A 21,149-nucleotide genomic window follows, 5' to 3' on the forward strand; every position below is an offset into this window, starting at 1 on the left:
TGGGGTCCAGATTGTGAAACTCAATTTATCAAAGTCTTCCTTAACTTGGTTGGGCCGAGAGGGCAGCAGAGCCAACAGCTCCTCCTGAGATGCCTGAACTTGGGAGTCATTTCCTCTCTGAACCTCAGCTTCCTCATCGGTACCATGGCTGCAGTTCAGGGAATGTCAACTGGGGCGGTGGTGGGGGTGTTCATTTGCACATTATCTGCTGCATGGGGGATAATTCTGGACACAGTTCCCGCCCAGCTCTGGCACAGAGAACAGAGGGCCGGTATCATGAAAGGGGCTGGATTGTCAGGAACACCAAAGGCTTAGGGACCTCCGAAGGAGAGTGTGGGCTGTTTTCTGAGAAGGATGGGGCCAGCCCAGCAGATTAGGGGCCCAGAGCAAGCTGTAGGCTGAGGGAGGCCGCTGGGAGTGAGGGATTGAATCGGCCCCTTCTCCACCCTCTCCCCCAGCAGCCTGCTCTCTGTACAAAATTCCAAACTCCCAATCAAACCCCCTTCTCTTTTCTCCTTTCATTCACCTGCCCATCTTTCTCTCCTCTTCTCTCCTTTTCTATCCAAACTCATAATTAATCGCTCAAGGCAAAAGTTATGAATGTAATTGGCCATCTGTAGGAAGACTAATTAAAATCTACCACGCTGGGGTTTCAAACATACCTATAGCATCGGAGTGAATCGGGAATGAGGCGGGGAGGGACGTGAGGTAACAGCTGAAAGACTGCAAGCACCAGTGGGCTTAGGTGTGAGGGAACGAAGCCAGAGAGGGGCCGAGATGTGGTGAGGCAGGAGGGAAAACTTCCTTCCTTTGCTCTTACCCTCTGTGGGATCTGGTGCTCCGCTTGGTGGTGGCTGTGCAGGTCTGTGTTGATGGAACACTGTCTTCCTTTCCCTTCTCACTGGACATGGCTGGGGGGCAGTTGCTGTCATGGAAAGGGGTTTGGAGTTGGAGTTGGTCCCTTAGTCATGGCCTACACACACCCATTGATGTAGGAATACCCACAGCATGTCAAGTCTCTCTCTGAGTGCAGCCCCAACATACACACACACACACACACACACAACACACACACACACGTGCGGTTACATACAACATGGAGTTATAAAGCATCAACACAACTGTGTGAACAGCTAAACTCCCCAGTTTTTCAAACACACATTTTTGGCTTCCTCCCACAGTCATCATCCTTCCCATCCCCTTTACATACGAGGTCTCCACACCCAAACCCATGGTGGCCTGCAGAACAGTCCCTACTGGTCTCTCATCATGACAGGGCCTCCCCACCCCCTCAACACGATACAAGGTTTATTTTTCAGTGAAGTTTGGGAGTTGTTCTATTCTGGCAGTGCAAGACCTAGAATCCAGGGCTTCACCCAAGCAAGGCAAGTACTCTACTGCTGGCCCCAAAGTTTATTGTTTAAACACTGGTTTAATGCTGAGGTGGCAGAGTTCACACCTATGAGCTGGGGACTCAGGAAGGCCCCTGTGTGATCCATGTATGACCATGCCATATGCACACAGACTCCAGGAGAAAGAATACCAGTCAGAGCCTCCTGCCTTCCACAATGGTGATGCTCCAGTCACTGGATCACCCTGATTTGTGCTACATGGATGCCAAAGAGGCCTGGAGGATCCCGTCCAGTCTCAGAGCAGAAGGCTGAGGCGGGGGTTGGGGGGCAGCATAAGGAATGCTGGAGGGGGGCCAGAAAGATAGCATGGAGGTAAGGCGTTTGCCTTGCATGCAGAAGGATGGTGGTTTGAACTCCAGGGATCCCATATGGTCCTCTGAGCCTGCCAGGAGCGCTTTCTGCTGCCTAGAGCCAGGAGTAACCCTGAGCGCTGCTGGGGTGTGACCCAAAATCCAAAAAAAAAAAAAAAAGAAAAAAAGAAATCTAGAGAGATGACATGGGGAGTGGGATGAGATGGTGGGATAGGGCTAGGTCATGGGTCAGTTGGCCTGGAGGATGGGCAAGGCCTTTGTAGCTTCTGTGTCTAGTAAAGGCTGGTTCCATGTTCTGGGGGAACCTAAACTGCATAGGCATGGCTTGTGGAAAGGCCCAGAAACAGGGCCTGGATCCCCTCCACAGGACTCAGGGTCTGGGTTCCCTTTCTCAGGGTAAAGAGTTGAGAGAGAGACCTTGGTGGGGAATTTCCAGGCAATTCTGCATCTTGAATCCCCATGAAATCGCATCATGAAAATGAGCCATGGTTCAAGAAGGTTGCAAACACAGACAGAAACTTCTGACCCTGGACAGGCAGGTAGGTGCTGAAAACCTGGTGGGTCATTAGTCAATAAGGGCCTGGGGCTCCACTAAAGGATGCTTGTAAAAAGGTGTGTAAGAGAGTGTCATGAATCATGCCAACTCTGCCAACCCTCTCCTGCGGTCATCTGCATCTGTGTCTGTTGCCCCCACCCCACCCCCTGTCTTTCCTGCCCTCCACACTTCCTCAGTTGTACAAATCAGCAGAGGGGGACAAGAGCAGGCCTGCGGGGAACTTCTGCTGACAACTGGGGGCACCAAAAACAAAAGAGCTCCCAGTATCATAGCAGCTGGAAAACATCCCTGATGTCCCCATGAGTACCAGCTTGCTCAAGGCCAGGTGCTTGCCCTCACCCCTGGGATCAGCAGCAAGATTGCAAGACGATATCCCCATCGGGCCCAGAGAAGATGCAGCCACCTTGGCTGCCCACAGCCACAGGACTGTAAGTGGCCCAACCAGGCCAGAGGGGCTGACTCAGTGATGTCTCCAGAGGGGTTTACTTCTCTGCAGGAGAGGGAAGGAATAGGTATGAATGGCCCCAGGCTGAGCACTCCCTGTGGAGTCTCTGGGCACTCAAGAATCTCCAGGAGCTAGGCGAATCCTCACAATCCTCTGGGAGGAACAGGCCTGCACACACACACACACACACACACACACACACACCCTCTGACAGCTTCTACATTGGAGCTGACAGATGTGCAAGGTAACAGCTCGGCACCGCCTGTGTAGCCGAGGCCCCAGTGTCGGGAGTGAGCGGGATTATTTCCAGCGAGGCTCAGGGTAGCTTTGGTGTGTGTGTGTGTGTGTGTGTGTGTGTGTGTGTGTGAGAGAGAGAGAGAGAGAGAGAGGAGAGGAGAGAGAGAAAGAGAGAGAGAGGAGAGAGAAAAAGAGAGAGGAGAGAAAGAGAGAGAGAGAGAGGAGAGGAGAGAGAGAGAAAGAGAGAGAGGAGAGAGAAAAAGAGAGAGAGGAGAGAAAGAGAGAGAGAGAGAGAGAGAGAGAGAGAGAGAGAGAGAGAGGGTGGGGTGGCTGCAACTTCTCTTGATCTGTCTCCCTTCATCCCAATGTAATACTAGATATGTGAATCTTTCAGTCCTGGGGCCATCTTCACCTCACTATCCTGCTTGCCCTGATCCTCAGTGCCACTCTTGCTGTGTGTGTGTGTGTGTGTGTGTGTGTGTGTGTGTGTGTGTGTGTGTGTGTTGCCCAGGCTGCACCTGACATATTTGCAATCTCTAACCCCCAGGCAGGACACTAGTGGGAACTCTCAGAACCATTTCCATGTCTGCTAACCTTCACCTGGGGTTCTCCTGGGGCTGGGAGTGCATCCCCCAGTTTTGGTGACTTTGAAGTGGCCTTCTCTTTACAGGGCATGGGCCAGCTCACCCAAGCAGAGATCGCATATACATGAATCTTTTATATGTTGTACACATATAGCTATATTTTACTTTTTAGAGGAAGGGCACACCTGTCAGAACCCAGAACAGCACCTGGGTCAAGCACTCTCTGGGTCAGCAACCAGAACAACACTGGCAGAGCTCAGTCTGATAGAAAGGTGGTGTTTGGATTGCGGATATTAAGGTGGCCACCAGGATCATACTTGGCAGTGCTGGGGTGGACCTGTGGTGCTGGGGATCAAACTCTCAGCCTTGCACATGCTTTGCTACTTGCTCTATCTTCTAGTCCCACGCTAGCTTTTGATTTTTTTGAATCAAAAGCCTGGCTCCTTGGGACGCTCACTGCTGTGCAGTGTTGGGTATCAGGGATCCAGCCCCTAATCACTGAATGCAAACTGGCACATAAGTCTTGTTTATGACTTTCCCCCAGCCCCAACAAGTGTCCAAAGCTGGCTGCCAGCTCACCCATTTCCCTATTCTCATCACACACACTCCCAGTCTCCCCCAGTCTGCCCCTACCTTTCTATTATCCTGCGGCCTGTCCTCAGATTTACCCCAAGCCTGAGCTCCATGTTCTGATCTTCCCCTTCCACCCCCTGAAGGGCTCCTCGTTTCATCTTTGCCCAAACTATCTGGCTCAAGTGATTCAAAGCTTACTTCTTAAAAATAATTTAAGAATATTTCCCACACACACACACATACACCTTTTGAAGCTTTTCAGTGCATGGGAGGACACAGTTTGACCCAAGGAACTGGGATCTGGGGCAAAGGAGAAATGGGATAGAGTCACCCCTTTCCGCTTCCCTTTTTTGTGTTGATGATGGGTTGAAAGGTTAAGTTGATGGCTTGTTGTTGAATTGGTACCTTTGGTGGAAGTCTTGAGTATCACAGATAGCATTATCTCCAGGATTCCATGCATATATGGGGAGTGCCAGGCATCAAACTCATGGTCTCATGGCTGCCAGGCAGGTGCTCTCAGAGTCCCAACAGGGTCTGCTTCCCCCCCCCCCTATTGATTTTGAGATAGACCATTCCCATCCACTTCCACACAACACACTTGTTTCCTTCCAAGATTCCAAGGGAGAACCTAAGGGGAGTTTGCACCCACAGGGCTTATCTGCAGAAGCCTGATGCCCGGACACCAGTCATGATGCCCATACCCTTTAAAATACTTCTCTCTCCACATGGCAGCAGAGCCCAACAGGATTCACTCATGCATACCTTGTCATTCACTCATTCATTCATCCATCACCATTCATCTAGTCCACAAGACTCGTCCGTGGAATTCACACGCCCTCTGATGCCTGAACACTTGATCTTTGGGATCAAGCTGTGAGGCTTGGCAAGACAGGGTACAGGTAGCAAAGCTTCTTGCAGCCATAGAACAAAGACCTGTTCCAGAGAATAGGTCAGACAGTCTCTGAGGTTCCTGGGATATGGCACCAAAATAGAAGCTAAGCCCCTTGTTCTCTTGGCCTGGGATTGAAGAGGAGACACATGAGTGTAGATGAGGAGACCACTAGCTGCTTTTAGGAGGATCTTATTTATGGAGGTTGTGCTAGGGATGGAGGGTTGAAGTGGTTCTCCACAAAGAGGTTAGGAAAGTCTTTCTCCCTCTACCCTCTCCAATCTCACAGAATTACAAGTCCAGGCCTTCCCCAGCTCACAGGCAGGGCAGTTAGGGCTGGGGGAATACATGGGTGAGTGAGAACAAAGGAAAGGGATATTTATTGCTGAAAGGAGCAATAAGTCCAGGAGGAAGAGGGGAAGTGGGTTCTGCTTTATAGTCACAGAAAATGGGCAAGTGTGATAGCACAGGGGTTAAGGATTTGCAAGCAGCCGAATCCCAGTTAGCAATAACAGGACTGAGCTCAGGAAACACATGTGCTATAAAATCAGGATACATGTATGTGAAGTCAGGATTCATGTATGCTGTGGAATCCAGAAACATGTGTGCTGTAGGTTCAGGACATATATGTGCTATGGGGTTAGAACTCATGTATATATACTATGAGGTCAGGACTCGTGTATACTGTGAGGTCAGGACATATGTGTCACAACTCATGTGTGCTGTGGGATCAGGACACGTGTGTACTGTGGGCTCAAGAGGCTCATGTACTTTGGGGAGCCTGGCACATATACCAGACTCATCTGTGGGGGGGAAGCTGGGGTGCAGGAGGCCTGAAGGCAGTATCTCAGGGCTGTTTCCTGAGGACAGGTTTGGAGGGAGGGTCAGAGCAGAAGGGCATCCCAGGCTTGGCTAACAATGGACCCAGACCCCAGCCTGCATTACTTACATGCACAAAGGGAAGGGGAGTTCCTCACTCACTAGTGGGATCCCAACTGGTCAGGACAGAGGTGCAGAAGCTCCCTGGATGGCAGGGCTGGAATATTCCCCATTTCCCTGCTCTTTACAGGCCAGGCACATTAAACACAAACTCACAAAAACTGCCCAGCTCCTTCTTGCCACAAACAAAGAGAAACCTTGTTTATCTTTAGGCTAACCAGAGGCCCAGCTTAACCTGGCAGCTGGGCTCTGGGCCTGTGCAGGCAAGTATTGGGTGTGTGCTCACATGTGCTCATATGTGTGATGGCCCAGGCTTGACATCTTGGGAACTCAGGGGCCTGGGATCCCGGCTGTCGAGACCAGGCCAAGGAACAATGTCTGGGAAATCCGTGGCCAGAGACTGTGAGTCATTAAGGAAGCCTCAGAGCCTAGCATAGAGCGTAATTCTGGACCTTTGTTTCCCCGGTTCTCTGGAGTCCTGAGAAGCCAGTAATCCACTCACTGGGGTACTGTCCAGGGGTCATTTCCAAGGCTTTCCAGTCCCTGTGCTCTGAGACAGTCAAGCGCAGGAGGATCTTGCCACCTTGTGGTCATATAAAGAACTGCTCACTCTAGCCAGGCCAGCAGGCCCAGTGAGCAGCAATCCTGCATATATCCACTGTGCAAGAGCGGGCACTGACTGTCCTACACTGCCATGAGGGCAAGGATCAGCTGAAGAAACAGTCACCCTGACACCCACAACAGACAGCCTGGCCCCACCTGAAGAGGAAAACTTGACGCCACTATAGATAACTGACCACGTGGGAAGCTGGGCAGATAGGAAGGAATTCTGAGTTTGTTCTGAGAATACTGGTGCACAGAAGGGAGGCCTGCCTGAGACCAAGAGATCTCTGTTGGAGGAAGTGATCCCTATTCCAGCTTAGGTACTTTTCTGTGGGTTCAGTAAATCCAGGAAAAGTTGAGCACTCTGAACCTCAGTCTCACAGAAGCCCAGAACAGAACAGGAGCATTCCGGTGAGATTGCCTTGCTATAGTCAGAGGTAGGGAAGGCATCTGGGCTTTAACAATAATGAAGTAGGCTGGAGGAATATTACAGGGGATTAGGTGCTTACTTTGCAGATCGTGGATCCTGGTTTGATCTTCAGCATTGCAAGGAGTCAACTCCGAATAGAGTCAGGAGGAAGGGCTGAGCACTGCCCGGTGTGGCCTCCAAATTTAGGAAAAAGCAGTAATAATACAAATAAATGAAGGGGGGGGGTGCAGAGCGAAAGCAGAGCAGTAGGGCGTTTGCCTTGCACACAGTTGACCTGAGACCATCCTAGGTTTGACATCTTATATGGTCCTCTGAGCCTGCCAGGAGCGATCTCTGAGCACAAAGCCAGGAGTAACCCTTGAGTGCTGCCGGGTGTGGCCATCCCTCCAAAAAAAACCCTCAAACAAATGGATCTTTTATCTCATATGCATTTTTCAGACAAGTAACCAGATACAGAGAAGTGGCACCAGCGAGGGCAAAGATTCCGCTGAGGGCAATAGCAGGAGTTTGGGTTCATCCAGCAGGGAAGAGACAGACAGCTCCATCATCACCAAAGCCCCATTTACATTGGGTCAGGAAGGGATAAGTAGAGGTGCGGGCTCCTGCGCCCTCTGCTGGGTTGTAGGAGTAAAGAGCATGACTTCTCCTCAGGCAGGAGTCCTAGAAACAAACAGCTGGCAGAGACATGCTGCTCTGCCTAAATGTGGTCTGGCAGAAGGGCTTGGCAGCACCCCTGGTTTTTCAGGGTCTTCCTTCTTTTCCATCCCCCACCTCTCCCCAGAGCCAGATAGACATTATCAAGAGGGCCCTTTTCAAGTCCCAGGGTCTAGGACCCATGCAGAGCACTGCCATATAAAAGAGGGTAGGTCTGGTGAGGATGCAGGCACCAGGACTCTGGGGAGTCAGCCTAGAGGCTAGAAATGCTGACCAGGTCAAGGATGAACAAAGGGGAGTAAACAGCTTTTTGGGCAGGTTGCTCTTAGCCAACTTTGAACCTGGAGTATCAGGGCAAGGTCAGTGAAAAGAGGGAGATGGCACTTGAGATATCTTAATAGGGGTTAAGGCATTTGCCTTGCACAAGGCCAACCACTTTGATTCCCAACACCACATATGGTTCCTTGAGTATCGCCAGGAATGGTCCTTAAGCAAAGAGCCAGAAGTAAGGCCTAAGCACCCCTGGGTATGCCCCACTACCCCTCTCAAGGAGACAGAGAGCCCAAGAAGTAAGAGCAGTACCCTGCATTTGGATAAATTTCTTCAGGAAAACCTGGGCCAGCAAACCATGGAGTCACTCTCAGCGGGGATCAGAGAAGCAGGCAGAGAAGTAACAAAGGACAACTACTTTTATCTGTACTTGTCTCAACAAGTTAAATTCTCAGGGGTCCCTTCTGCTGTGGGGGAAACAGATAAAAAATTCTGCAGAGGGTGTCATCAGAATGAGAACAAGAAATTCTGAGGACCCTGTTCCTGAGAGATGGGTATCCCGATGAGCAGAAACATGCATCCCATCCTGACTGCTCCCTGCAACTAGGCCATCTTGGAATCTCCCTAGACCTCTTTAGAATTCTAGTTCATTTTCCTTCATCATATGCAAGATACCCAAGCTCCTCTCTTCAAGTTTCAGCTTCTGGTCTCGTCTTTTTCTTCCCTAAAATTCTGTTCCAAGGGAGAGAGAACAGTAACACCAGCACTTCTCAGTCCCAAGCCTCCTCCTCACCCAGAGCCACAGAATATATGAGAAACTCCAGCAAGCCTGAGACCGTCCTAGTGGGCAGGCCAGGAGGACAAGAGCTGATCTGTGTAAGGCAGGATGGGGGCGGGAGGGGAGGGCACAGAGCTCTAGCATTGAACAAGGAAGAAGAGTGCCCCCAGAAACCAAGAACATGAGCATATTTATTCATCATAGAAGTCAATGTGGGCTCCAGATGTGAACTGGTCCTTCTGCAGTAAGTCCAGCAGTTTCTGTGCTGACACCTTACAATCCACAAGTCTCCCCTGTGTCTTCAGCTCCTGCAGATTTTTTCTCAATTCTGGGTCCACAGAAGTTTCTCGGGCCTCCTGCTGCATGTCTGTGTCCAGGGGGCCTAGAAGATGGGGGAGAAGGGAGATAAAGGCACTGCTGTGTGTGTAGAGGGAGGAGGAATATATGTTCAGGACCATCAAAGACTCTTCTCTGCTGCTGTTCAAATTCTAGTCTTGGGCTGGAGAGATACTGCAGGGTTAATGCACTTGCCATGCAAACGACCAACTTTGGTTCAATCTGCATATGGCCCCTGAGCACATCCAGGAGTGATCTCTAAGCACAAAAGCAGGAGAAAGCCTTTGTACACACTTGCATTCCAGACACACTCAAATGCCCCCAGAATATGGGTCCTCCACTGTAATCACAAGTGATCCAACTCCTTTCTGGCCAGCCCCATCCTGCCTTTCCATTTCATTAATTGACATACCTTTCCACTAGACAGAACACTTCTGCCCCTCCTCCTTCCCCTCCCTCCTACTCTCTGAGCCAGCTGGGGGGGGGGGGCTCCTTCTGCTTCTACATATCCTAGCAATCAGGTTCTGAACATAAGCCAGGTGGTCTCCCTGCTTCATCCCTTCAGTAGCCCCTGCTAAGGTCACCTCACTAACACATCACTGCAGAATGTCAGCACAGCCGTTACTAACACTCCCACTGAAACAATCATTTGAGCAACTCTCTGCACACAAAAAACTCCTTTACAAGCACCTGGCATTCCAGGGAGGTCCCAGGGTGGACCACATAAATAAGAAAGTCTGCATTGAAGGGGGATAAGTAAATTAGTCACCCTACCTCTCATCCTTCCCTCAGTCACTCCCAAGGGTGAGAAGCCCAGCACAGACAGACACCCACTCTGTGAGAGGAGTGTGAAGTAGAACTTGACCTTGAGACTCCAGAATCAATCCATCTGCCCATGACCAAATCTGACAGCCCCATGCACTGTTCACCAAAGCAACACTACAGCATGCTAGCCTTGACAGCAGCACCTCATAGTTGGGGGTCATCTGCCCAATATTAGCTCCTTTGAGGAGGCCAAAGAGATAGCACAGTGGGTAGAACATATGCATGGCTTATGGCCAATATGTGCCCAAGCCCTGGTATCCCTTATGGTTCCCCAAGCCCCATCAGGATTGATCCCTGAATGTCAGCAAGCACTGCTGGGTGTGATGCCCTCCCCCAGCCCCCCAGTAATTACCTCCTTTGATTCCCTGAACTATTCCTTTGAGACAGGTAGCATCTTCTCTGTTACCCCTGAGGAAGCAGGGTCCGGGTTCAGACTGTACACAATGTGTTTCTCTGAAACACTATCTCAGCCTTTCTCACCCTGCAGTCTGAGCAGCTCTACACTTTGTCCATACCCTCTACTCATGATTCCCTGTTGATTCACACTTCCAGGAACTGAGGGAAGTTCCTGGGCATGCATGAGGGACCAATGACTCTGTGGATGCCCTGCCCAGCTCCCAGGAGGGAACTGCTCAGTTCTAGGGGTGAGGGATGGCAAGAAAGCTCCACTTACCGGGGGCATAGCTCAGCACCCTCACCCCAAGTTCCTCTGAGGCCAGCACCTGGAACATCATGTCCCGGGCTGCCTTCCCTGCACAGTAGAGTGCCCATCCTTTGAAGGGCTGTAGGGCACAGAGGGATGAGATGTTGACCACTGTCTTGCTCAAGCCAGGGCTGTCCTTGAATGCCTTCAGGACACTGGAAGTCAGGCAGAGCATGGAAGTCAAGTTCAGAGCCCAGTAGTTATTCACTTCCCGTGGATCAGCCAGGTCTACGATGCCTTTGGACACATCCCCAAGAGAACCTGGAAAAAAAGCAGACTTTATTGGGAAATGAATAAGGAAAAAAAAAAAAAAAGCAGACCTTAGGATTCATCTAGAGCAAGATGGGCCTTCTCTTCCCCTGTCCTCTCTACATTCCTCCGAACCCCTGAAGATGCACCCGACTTCCCTAGCTCAGTGGGTGCCGGGGAATCCACCAGTGATCCACAGTGCAACTGGCGAGAATGATGCACCCAGCTCCGAAGGGTACAGTGTTTTTCAACCACTGTGCCGTGGCACACTAGTGTGCTGTCAGATACTGCCTGGTGTGCCTTGGGAAAAATTCCAATTTCATCGTAAGATCAGGGGTGGTGAACAGGATTTTACCCTCACTCTAAATGGCAAAATGCAATATGTGTTTAATATATTATTGTTTAAATTATATGCTTTTGTGTGAATGTTTGTCTGTTTTGGCAGGTTACTGCATGGTGTGGCTCTCTGACTCTCACAGTTTAAAATTTTGGCTCTTTGTGTCGAACTTGTTTGCCACCCCTGCGTAAGATGCTGCTAAGCCTGATTGCTATAAAAACTAAAAACAGGGCCTGGAGAGATAGCACAGCAGTGTTTGCCTTGCAAGCAGCCGATCCAGGACCAAAGGTGGTTGGTTCGAATCCCAGTGTCCCATATGGTCCCCCATGCCTGCCAGGAGCTATTTCTGAGCAGACAGCCAGGAGTAACCCCTGAGCACCGCCGAGTGTGGCCCCAAAAAACCAAAAAAAAAAAAAAAAAAAAAAAAACTAAAAACAGAAAGGGCCAGAGAGATAGCAAGGAGGAAGGGTGTTTGCTTTGCATGCAGAAGGACGGTGGTTCGAATCCCGGCATCCCATATGGTCCCTAAGCCTGCCAGGAGAGATTTCTGAGCGTAAAGGCAGGAGGAATCCCTGAGCGCTGCCGGGTGTGACCCAAAAACCAAAAAACCAAATAATAATAATAATAATAATAATAATAATAATAATAATAATAGCTCTTTGGTCCCCACCACAGAAGCGAGATGATGAAGGGGACGTGCTCGTTCGGACACACACACGCTGTGCTGCGCTGCGGCTCCAAGGCCTACCACTGGCAGAAGTCCACCTGCGGCAAGTGTGGCTACCCCGCTAAGCACAAGAGAAAGTATAACTGGAGAGCGAAGGCCATGAGGAGGAACACCACCGGGACCAGTCGCATGAGGCATCTGAAAATTGTGGATCGCAGATTCAGACATGAATTCCATGAGGGAACAACACCTAAACCTAAGAGAGCATCTGTTGCAGCATCCAGTTCATCTTAAGGAATTCAACAACTAGTCTTGTGAATAAATGTCCTGGTTTTAAAATAATAATAATAATAATAATAATAAAGACAGAGAGACTGAGAGCTGTTGATGAAGAGCTACGATTCCTGCCAGAATATCTATCAGCTTTGTGTTCAGCCAAACAGGCCCAGGTTTCACACTGAGTAAGTGAACAGAAATATAAGATACAATGATAAAAAATACTTTATAATAAAGTAATTATAAAATAATTCCTTTGTGTTTATTTGATTCCTAGTCAAGAGAATTACTTTATATATAGTCAATATAGGCACAGAGCTAAAAAAATTTAACATTTTCTAATGGTGGTAAGCCTCGTGATTTTTTTTAAATGGAAAAAAGAAAGGGGGTGCCTTTGCACAAACAAGGTTGAAAAACCACTGCTTTGGAAAAGCCAGGACTTATATCTATGGAGCCGCCTGGATGCCCTGACTCGGGCCTCCACCAGGGGACGAGAAGGAGCCCATCAGGGAAACTACTGACTCAAAAACTGGCCTGGAACAGGCGGGACACGAAGGGGTGGCCCCGAGAGAACCGCTGGAAAGCCATCAGCCAGAACCCCCGCACATAGGGGGCTTTGCCTTGCATGCAGAAGGACGCCTATGACGGCCTCTCCATTCAAGGCTCCTGCTGGCTCCTGGCAGTCACCCGTAAACTTCCAGGCGGTGGACCTGGGATGCGCGGGAGGGAGCCCAGGAAGGGGACACGCTCTGCACGGTTGCAACGAGTCCGACTCACCCGCGTTGTTGATCAGGAGCAGCCGCTGCAGCCCTTGCGGCCGGGGCAGCCCGAGCACCGCCTCGAGCAGCTGCTGCAAGCCCGCGTCGGTGCCCAGGTCGGCGGGCACCCGCACCACGCGCAGGCCGAGCCGCGCAGCGTCCAGCTCGGCCTCCACCTGTCGCAGAGCCTCGTCGCTGCGGGCGCTCAGGAGCAGCACGGAGCCGGGCGACAGCCGCGGGGCGAGCAGCGCCGCCACCACCCGGCCGAAGCCCCGGGAGGCCCCGGTGAGCACGCACACGCAGCGCCCCAGGCCTCCGTCCATGGCTTTGACCTTTGACCCTCTACCCCGCAGTGAAACTCCAGGATCCGGCGAGGGGCGTGGAGGCCGCGGTGGGAGGAGCCTGAGGCCACGCCCCACACGGCGGTCTGTGGGAGGAGCCTCGGTGGGAGCAGGCCGAGGCCACGCCTACCACCGAGGCGCCGTCAGGGCCACCGTGGTGGAAAGTTTGCAGGGAGTCTCCGAGGCCACGCCCACCTAGGCAATGTCAGGGCGGCCGCTGCGAAAGGTTCAGAAAGTCTCTAGAACCACGCCCACCCGGGGGGCGGCCTATGGGAGGAGGTTGAGACCACGCCCACCAAGGCGCTGTAGGGCGGCTGCCGCGGAAGGTTCAGGAGGCTCCGAGACCACGCCCACCTCTGAGAGGAGCCCGAGGCCACGCCCACCGAGGCACCCTATCTGGACGGCCCTGGCGGAGGGCGATGTCTGAGGCCCGCCCACCAAGGGGGAGGCTCTGTGGGCGGAGCTTCGGGGGGAGGAGGCTGAGGCGGGTCCGGAAAACCGGAAGCTGGAGCTTGTGGTCCAGAGACTTTCGGGCTGTTACTGAGTGCAAGGAGCTATGGTTCACGTCAGCTGCTGGGGCAAAGCAATTGGAGGCTCGAGTCCGCTCGGACTAGGCCTAGTTTAGCTCTGGGCTACGCCTAATTCTCTCCCCTACGTTCAGAGAATTCTCTCTTTTGGGGGCGTCCACACACGGCCAGGCCCGGGGTCACCCCTGACTGCGCTCAGGAATCCCCCTCACCGGGCTCAGGAAACCATGCGGGATCGGGATGCGGGGATGTGGCAAAGCACCTGCTCAACTATCTGTCCAGGCCCCTCCATCATATCTAGTCTCCCCTCAGGTCCAGTTTCTTTGCACAAGTGCCCTCTTCCAAGCCAGTTTACTTGCTCTCTGAGCAAGATTCCCCCGAAACACACCCAACTGGGCCTTGGGGTTCCCACAGGGCTTGGGACATTCACCGTGCTGAGTCACCGTGATGCAAAAAATCCTCTGCTCCCTTCCCAGCTTTTCTGCTCTCTTCCCAGGCTCCCGCTCCTTCTGAGGGCCTTTGTCTCCTATCTCAGACTCATGAGGCCCATCAGGCCCAGGACTCTGGGGTTTTTTGTTTGTTTTGGTTTGGTTTTTGGATTTTGGGTCACACCCGGTAGCATTCAGGGGTTACTCGTGGCTCTATGCTCAGAAATCGCCCCCTGGGCCCGGAGAGATAGCACAGCGGCGTTTGCCTTGCAAGCAGCCGATCCAGGACCAAAGGTGGTTGGTTCGAATCCCGGTGTCCCATATGATCCAGGAGCTATTTCTGAGCAGACAGCCAGGAGTAACCCCTGAGCACCGCCGAGTGTGACCCAACCCCCCCCAAATTGCCCCTGGCAGGCACGGGGGACCATAGGGGATGCCGGGATTCAAACCACATCCTTCTGCATGCAAGGCAAACGCCTTACCTCCATGCAATCTCTCCAGCCCCAGGCCCAGAACTGTGCTATTGCTCCAGCCCAACAGAAAATAATTTATTTAGGAAACAAAACAGTGAAGCAAAAGTGCTTTTATTTAGAAATACAAGGAGGAGGAGGGAGAGAGAGATAGAAAGAGAGAATGGAGGGAGAGAGAGAGAGAGAGAGAGAGAGAGAGAGAGAGAGAGAGAGAGAGAGAGAGAGAGAGAGAGAGAGAGAGAGAGAGAGAGTCAGCAGAGAATCTGGCTTCCCCAGAGGTAGATAGAGCTGAGTGTGGATCTCAGGTGGAGTTGCAGCTTCCAGAAATGAGGAGGCTCATGCTAATCAAGTGCCTATCTCAAGAGGGGAGATGTGGTGGCATGTGTAGTATCAATCTGTGCCCCTCAACATGGACACTGGCAGCATGAGCTGGCAATACATGCGTGCTCTTCCTTTGCATGAATAATTTGTATACACATCCCCCAAACTGCCTCTAGCTAAGCTTTTTACCTAGTTTAGGGTCTGTTGCTATGGTGTCGTCAAGAAGAATTTGGTGGCTCACATTCTTATCCTTATCACAATCCTTTGTTCATGCTGGCATTGCTCTCAGATGGGTGTCCAGGATCCTTTGGAACCAGTCAAAGACTTATTCAACTCAGTTCTTATATTCACAAAGTGGGTCTGGCAATAATGCACTTACCTGTTTTAGGGCTAGTAACCAAGTAACTTCTTCAAATCCCATCTGTATTTTATTCAATCTCAAGAACTCATTGCCAGCCCTGCACACCCCACCCACCCCACCCACATCCCAGATATCTGCCTGCTTTGCTTTTTAAAGTCTATTTGACGTATCTAGGAGTAGGTCTCTTCTGAAAATTAATTCGGTACACAAAGCTTTATTGAGCCTCTGCAACAATAATTTAGTGGGCCCTTTTGTTACAGAGAAAGTGTTTCAAGATATATTTCTATCATTAATCTCATTGTGGTCTCTTCACGTGTTAACATTTGACCTGACCTTTATATTGTAGTTTCACGTCAAATTAGTCTCTTTATCCTTATGAAATGAATTACACAATCACTGAAATCACTGTCATTTCCACCCATAAGTCATTGCTTCCAGAAGATTTCCTGCTGGTACTCTGAGTAGCAGTCAAATTTAGCATTTTGCAGATGGATCCTTCCCTTTTGTGAGAACTTTTTCATTTGCTTGTTTTTGGTTTTTTGTTTTTGGGTCACACCCAACTGCACTCAGGGTTACTCCTGGTTCTGCCCTCAGAAAGCAATCCTGGCAGGCTCGGGGGATCATATGGGATGCTGGGGATTGAACCCTGGTCTGTCCAGGTCAGCAGCATGCCCCACTGCTGTGATATCTCTCCGGCCTTTGTGGGTACTTTTGTTGTTGTCAAGGGTACTGGTGATTGCATATTTTATTGTGGCATACCAAGGCTGCAACCTTGTCATGAATGTTTAAGCAGTGTGATCCAGCAAGGGACTACATACTATATTATGTACTGACAGTAACACTGGTAAAACTAGGCATCACACTTGAAATTCATGTCATGCTTGACTATATGCACAAGGTGTCCTCCCACTGAGCTATTATTTTCTGGGCATTATTATTTCTGAACATTATTCTTACCTGCTACCTGTGTGGGCATGTTTTGTTGTTTGATAGAGATATAGTATATGTGTGTCTATGTGTGTATGTCTAGGAGTTGGCCAGGAAAGTTCTTACCAGGCCCCAGATACTTCCAGATAATTCATGATCTAGTAAGTAAACAAAACAAAAGTGTGTGCTTTAAGCCCTCTTTATTAACTTGGTAAAGTAGCCCACATTGACCAGGTCAAAAGCTAAGTTTCTTTTAGAAAAACCAAGAGAACTTCAGGTAGTATGGAAGGCAGACAGACTGTATAAAATGGGGAGGAATGGAGGCACAGGGTTACATGATCAAATGATAGTGAAAGTAAATCCACTTGCCATCTTTCTCTACTGATCCCTAAGAAAAATGACTATCAGAATTTGATCCTTTAGACTACAGATAAGAAGAGTCTTCCGTGGGGAATAAGAAACTCTCCAAGAAGAAATTCACCAACAAGATCCGAAACAGTGACCATAGGATGAAGATCAAAGTCTACAATCCAATACATTTACTTAGGACTTTTTAAAAGTATTTTACTTCTTTCACAACCCCAAATATAATATTCTCTGAATAAAATCAGAACAAGATGTTTTTATAGGGTTTTAAGACACATATGTTCCAGAACTGCTCACACCACCAGTGTCAACTTTCCTCTACCAGTGTTCCCAGGATCTCCTTCCTATCCTACCACCTCCAGCCTGCCATCTTAAATAGGTATCTTTTTAAGTTTATGAGGGTTATATTTATAACCTTAAATTCTATACCTCTATATGGGGCCAGAGTGGTGGCACAGCAGTAGGGTGTTTGCCTTGCATCCGGCTGACCCAGGACAGACTTCAGTTTGATCTCCCAGCATCCCATATGGTTCCCCAAGCCAGGAGCGATTTCTGAGCACATAGCCAGGAGTAACCCCTGAGCATCACCGGTGTGGCCCAAAACTTAAAAAAATTCAATACCTCTATAAACTTGTGTATAGATTTTCTCATCTAGGAGATTTTCTAGGAGTTTCACAAATCCTTTTGTCTCTTGGTTATGAATTAGGATATAATAATCATCTATACACTAGGCTCTCTAGTGGTCCAGTTTTTATTTCAGTCTTTAGGCAGAAGAGGGCAAGAAGCTTCCATTCACATTCATCAGCCATGCTTAATCACTTGGGGGTATTTGAAGAACAGGGAATCATAGCCTGGGCAGGGATCTGAAAAGTGGATGTTTCTGATAGAAACACGGCCAACTTCAGAAGGTCACTGCTGGACAGCTCCTGACCTGCCTTGGTGGCTAAGTGAAAGGATTCACTGCAGTCCCTTTGCCTCTCTACTGCCAGACTATACTTGTCATTGCTCCCTTAAAATTCACATTATCATTATCACCTTTCTCAACTCTGGATTTCTGTGGTTTATCACCCAATAACCACTGCCACATGCATGTTCTTTGATTTTATCTGCTTATCTATTTATGTATCCAAAACTACTTTTTTTTTTTTTTTGAGCCACAGCTGGCAGCACTCAGGAGTTGCTCCTGACTCTGCTCTCAGTAATCACTCTTGCCATTGCTTGGAGGACCATATGGGATGGCAGGGATCAAACCTGGGTCAGCCACATGCAAAGCAAATGTTATTGCTCCACCCCCTTTTTTTTTTTTTAAATGAGGGCCTGCTAATCCCTAGGCTGCAAAGATGGCACAACCACACTGCATACCAGTATGAACTGTAAATTAAGCAAAAACAAACTATATTCTTAAAATTTACAGTTTTTTAGGGAGAGACAACATTTTTAAAAAAATGTGAGGGAGGGGGGGAACGTGAGGGCTGTATAAAAAAAGAAATAGAATGGAGTAAAAATGACGCAGGCCGAAAGTGGGCAGAGTCCTGAGGATCTAAACATCAGTTTTGAGAGAAGAAAGGGAAAAAGGAAGAGAATCATCACAACAATACAAAAAGAAAAATCAAACAAGAAATCCAATGAACACTACAGCGATAGACACAAGCACCACACAATAATCACGCTTCTGAAATAAAATCAAAACAGCACAAAAAGAAAACAACAATGACAATAATAAAATCAAAACAAAAAAAACAGAAAAACTAAAACAAAACTAAAATTTGTGCTGGTTCTTTTTTTTTTTTTCTTTTCTTCTGCATAGGCACAGTAAATATTGGGGAAATTAGAAAGGGAATTCCCTTGTCCTAAGTGATACAGGGTTTCTCCGCCCTTGAAGTATATTGTCATGGGATTAACTACAGACTCCATGTATGTTCATTTACTCTCCCCTAGATCCTTCTGTGGTGTATGGGAGACATTTGCTCCGTCATGAGTGATAAAATCAGACCTCTGTATCTAGAGATCTTGGTATCTGCACAGGTCAAGGAATGGAGTTTATGAGAAGTCTTTTTTTTTTTTTTCTTTTTTTTTATGGCTCTAGAAGTTCAGTTCCTTCACTGTCATTTTAGTTAGTGTTCTTTAGGTACATATTAACATTGAATCAGAGGAATTCCCACCACCAAAGTTGACCTCCCTCCACCCCCATTCCCAGCATGCATCTGATACCTCCCTCCTTTACCCCCCTCCCCCCGGCTGCTAGTATAAGTGATCCCCTCTGTATCTAGCTTGTTGTAGATTGGGTATTGATTCTGTTGTCATTGGCTTTGGATTTGGTGTTTAATTCTGATCATTTTTATTACTATTTAATGATCATACAGTTGTTTGGACTTAAACCCTCTGTTATTTCCCTCTCAATTTGAGGGCAGAGCAAGATTGTTCTAAGTTACAAAGGAGAAGGTTACAACTCAAGGCTCACTTCAAACGCAAAATAAAGGATTATTAGGAAGTAGGAAAAAATCTAAGAACATGATCTTCACTGAGCTGGGCTCTACTGTTTTAGAGGTCAAGTAAGGGAGGGAGCCAAATCCCCTAAGATGTGATTCCCTTTATTTAAGAAGAGTCAATAGCCCAGGATCTGCATGCTGGCTACACCCTTGATTACCAGAAACTGAAGCTGCAAACACATATTTGAAAAAGAGTAAAAATATTGTCTTTGCTTTTAGGTGCTAAATATTATCCAGAAAAGGGGTTCTCATAGTAATCTTTGGTGCTGGAATTTCTGAGCCAAATTATTTGATAGAGGTCATAATTTTGCCTGAGATTTTACAAAGGAGAGATAGCTAAATAATGACAGAAAATGTAATGCCAAGCATAGATTTATCTCTTCAGGAATTCCTCAACTATTCACGCAGGGGAAAAAGGCATCCACAATGGGCTTTTTGAGGAACCCCTTGGAGGTTATTTCAGTCCTCCCCACCAGGAAAATCTGGGGATACATCTGGTTGGCTGAGCTCCCCTAAAGGTTTATGAATGCCGTGGCATGACTCGGTATCCATTATCTTTGTTAAATATGATGTCCTTTGACAAGAGTACAGGAGGAAATCAGAACAATTTGAAGTCTTGTAATGCTTCACAGAGCAATGTGTGGTTGGCACGTTATTGCTTCTTATGGGTCTAGAAGAGTAGAGAGTAATGGCAGGAATGAGACATTCTATTGGAGTGGTAGGTGCAAAAGCTTCACTGAAGTAAGTTCAGGAGAACTTGGAGGAGAGGAATAGAAAATACGAACGACAGATCATGTTGATCCTCTAAGACCTCCTCACAGCTTAGTCCTGCAATTCTGGCTTGCAGCTGCAATGCAGAATAATGGCTGTAGCATTTAGGATCATCCAAGGTTTCTGGGTTTGTAACAGTCTTTGTCCTTTGTGACCTCATCTCAATTCTGAAGCACTTGTTCTTCTTATGCTTCTTATTTTCTTTTCTGGTTTGCAATACTCTTGGCAGGTGTCCAGATTAGAAGATACTATAGTCGGGCCGGGCGGTGGCGCTGGAGGTAAGGTGCCTGCCTTGCCTGCACTAGCCTAGGACGGACCGCGGTTCGATCCCCCGGTGTCCCATATGGTCCCCCAAGAAGCCAGGAGCAACTTCTGAGTGCATAGCCAGGAGTAACCCCTGAGCGTCACAGGGTGTGGCCCAAAAAAACAAAAAAAAAAAAAAAAAAAAAAAAAAAAAAAAGAAGATACTATAGTCAGACTCCCTGAAAACCACACATAAACTGTCAATATAACCAACTTCACAATGTCCGTGGGACAAAGAACATAATTTAGAATCACCATTGAGACCTGAATTTTCTAGTGCAAGTAGTTATTTAAGATTTAAATTGGAGTAACACTATAATTTATTAAATACTTTATATGTTGATATTTTCTCACACTTTAAAGTTGCTCATTTAAAAATTTTAAGAGATTTCAGTATAAAATCAGACTAAGTTAGTATAGCATAGCAAAAGTATGTGAAAGGGGCCAGATAAAATGTTAAGATAAAATGTTAAGACCATACAGAAATAAAACAGATACTTCTGAAAGATAGCTGAAATGGGTCTATCCCAAGCACCCCATTTTGTCCTTCCTGCTAGCCAAGAGTGATCCCTGAGTGCAGAGGTAGGAGTAAACCCTAAGCACTGTTGGGTATGGCAAAAACAATACAATAAAAAGTATGTGAATTGGATAACTTAAAGACAAAGTTTTACCTCATTCAACCCATTTAGTTATTTAAAATGTAAGCAGTAACCTAAGCAAAACAAGAGAGATTACAATTGAAAATGGCGATAAATATTAAAAAATTCTTTAAGATTGTAGCCAGAGAGAGCTTATACTGTGCATGTAAAAGGCCTGAGATTGCTCCCTAGCATTGCATTCTCCTCTCAGCAAGGGAATAGCACATCCTCCTTCCACTCCAAGCACTACTGAGATAGTACAAGGGTTAAGGCATTTGCCAATGAAGTCAATCCTGGTTTGAATCCTATATAGCCAGGAATAGTCCCTGAGTGTCACTGGACATGGTCTTAGTCCTCCTTATCCCCCCAAAGGGA

General features: G+C 48.3%; 2 protein-coding genes across 2 annotated transcripts; one reads left to right on the top strand and one right to left on the bottom strand.

The window, feature by feature from the left end:
- Positions 1-8,852: 8,852 nt before the first annotated feature.
- On the bottom strand, positions 8,853-13,155 carry SPR (sepiapterin reductase). The gene is made up of 3 exons (XM_049785099.1): positions 12,852-13,155; positions 10,516-10,806; positions 8,853-9,063 (listed from the first exon to the last, which is right to left on the bottom strand). Exons 1-3 carry the CDS (start codon positions 13,153-13,155, stop codon positions 8,873-8,875), a joined length of 786 nt encoding a protein of 261 aa, XP_049641056.1. The 3' UTR covers positions 8,853-8,872.
- LOC126024687 (60S ribosomal protein L37-like) lies at positions 11,814-12,120 on the top strand. The gene has a single exon (XM_049785132.1). The coding sequence runs from the start codon at positions 11,814-11,816 to the stop codon at positions 12,090-12,092; it is 279 nt and encodes a 92-aa protein (XP_049641089.1). The 3' UTR covers positions 12,093-12,120.
- Positions 13,156-21,149: the final 7,994 nt, after the last annotated feature.

Source organism: Suncus etruscus, chromosome 12 (assembly GCF_024139225.1).
Source record: "Suncus etruscus isolate mSunEtr1 chromosome 12, mSunEtr1.pri.cur, whole genome shotgun sequence".
In the NCBI taxonomy this organism is placed as follows: Eukaryota; Metazoa; Chordata; class Mammalia; order Eulipotyphla; family Soricidae; genus Suncus; species Suncus etruscus.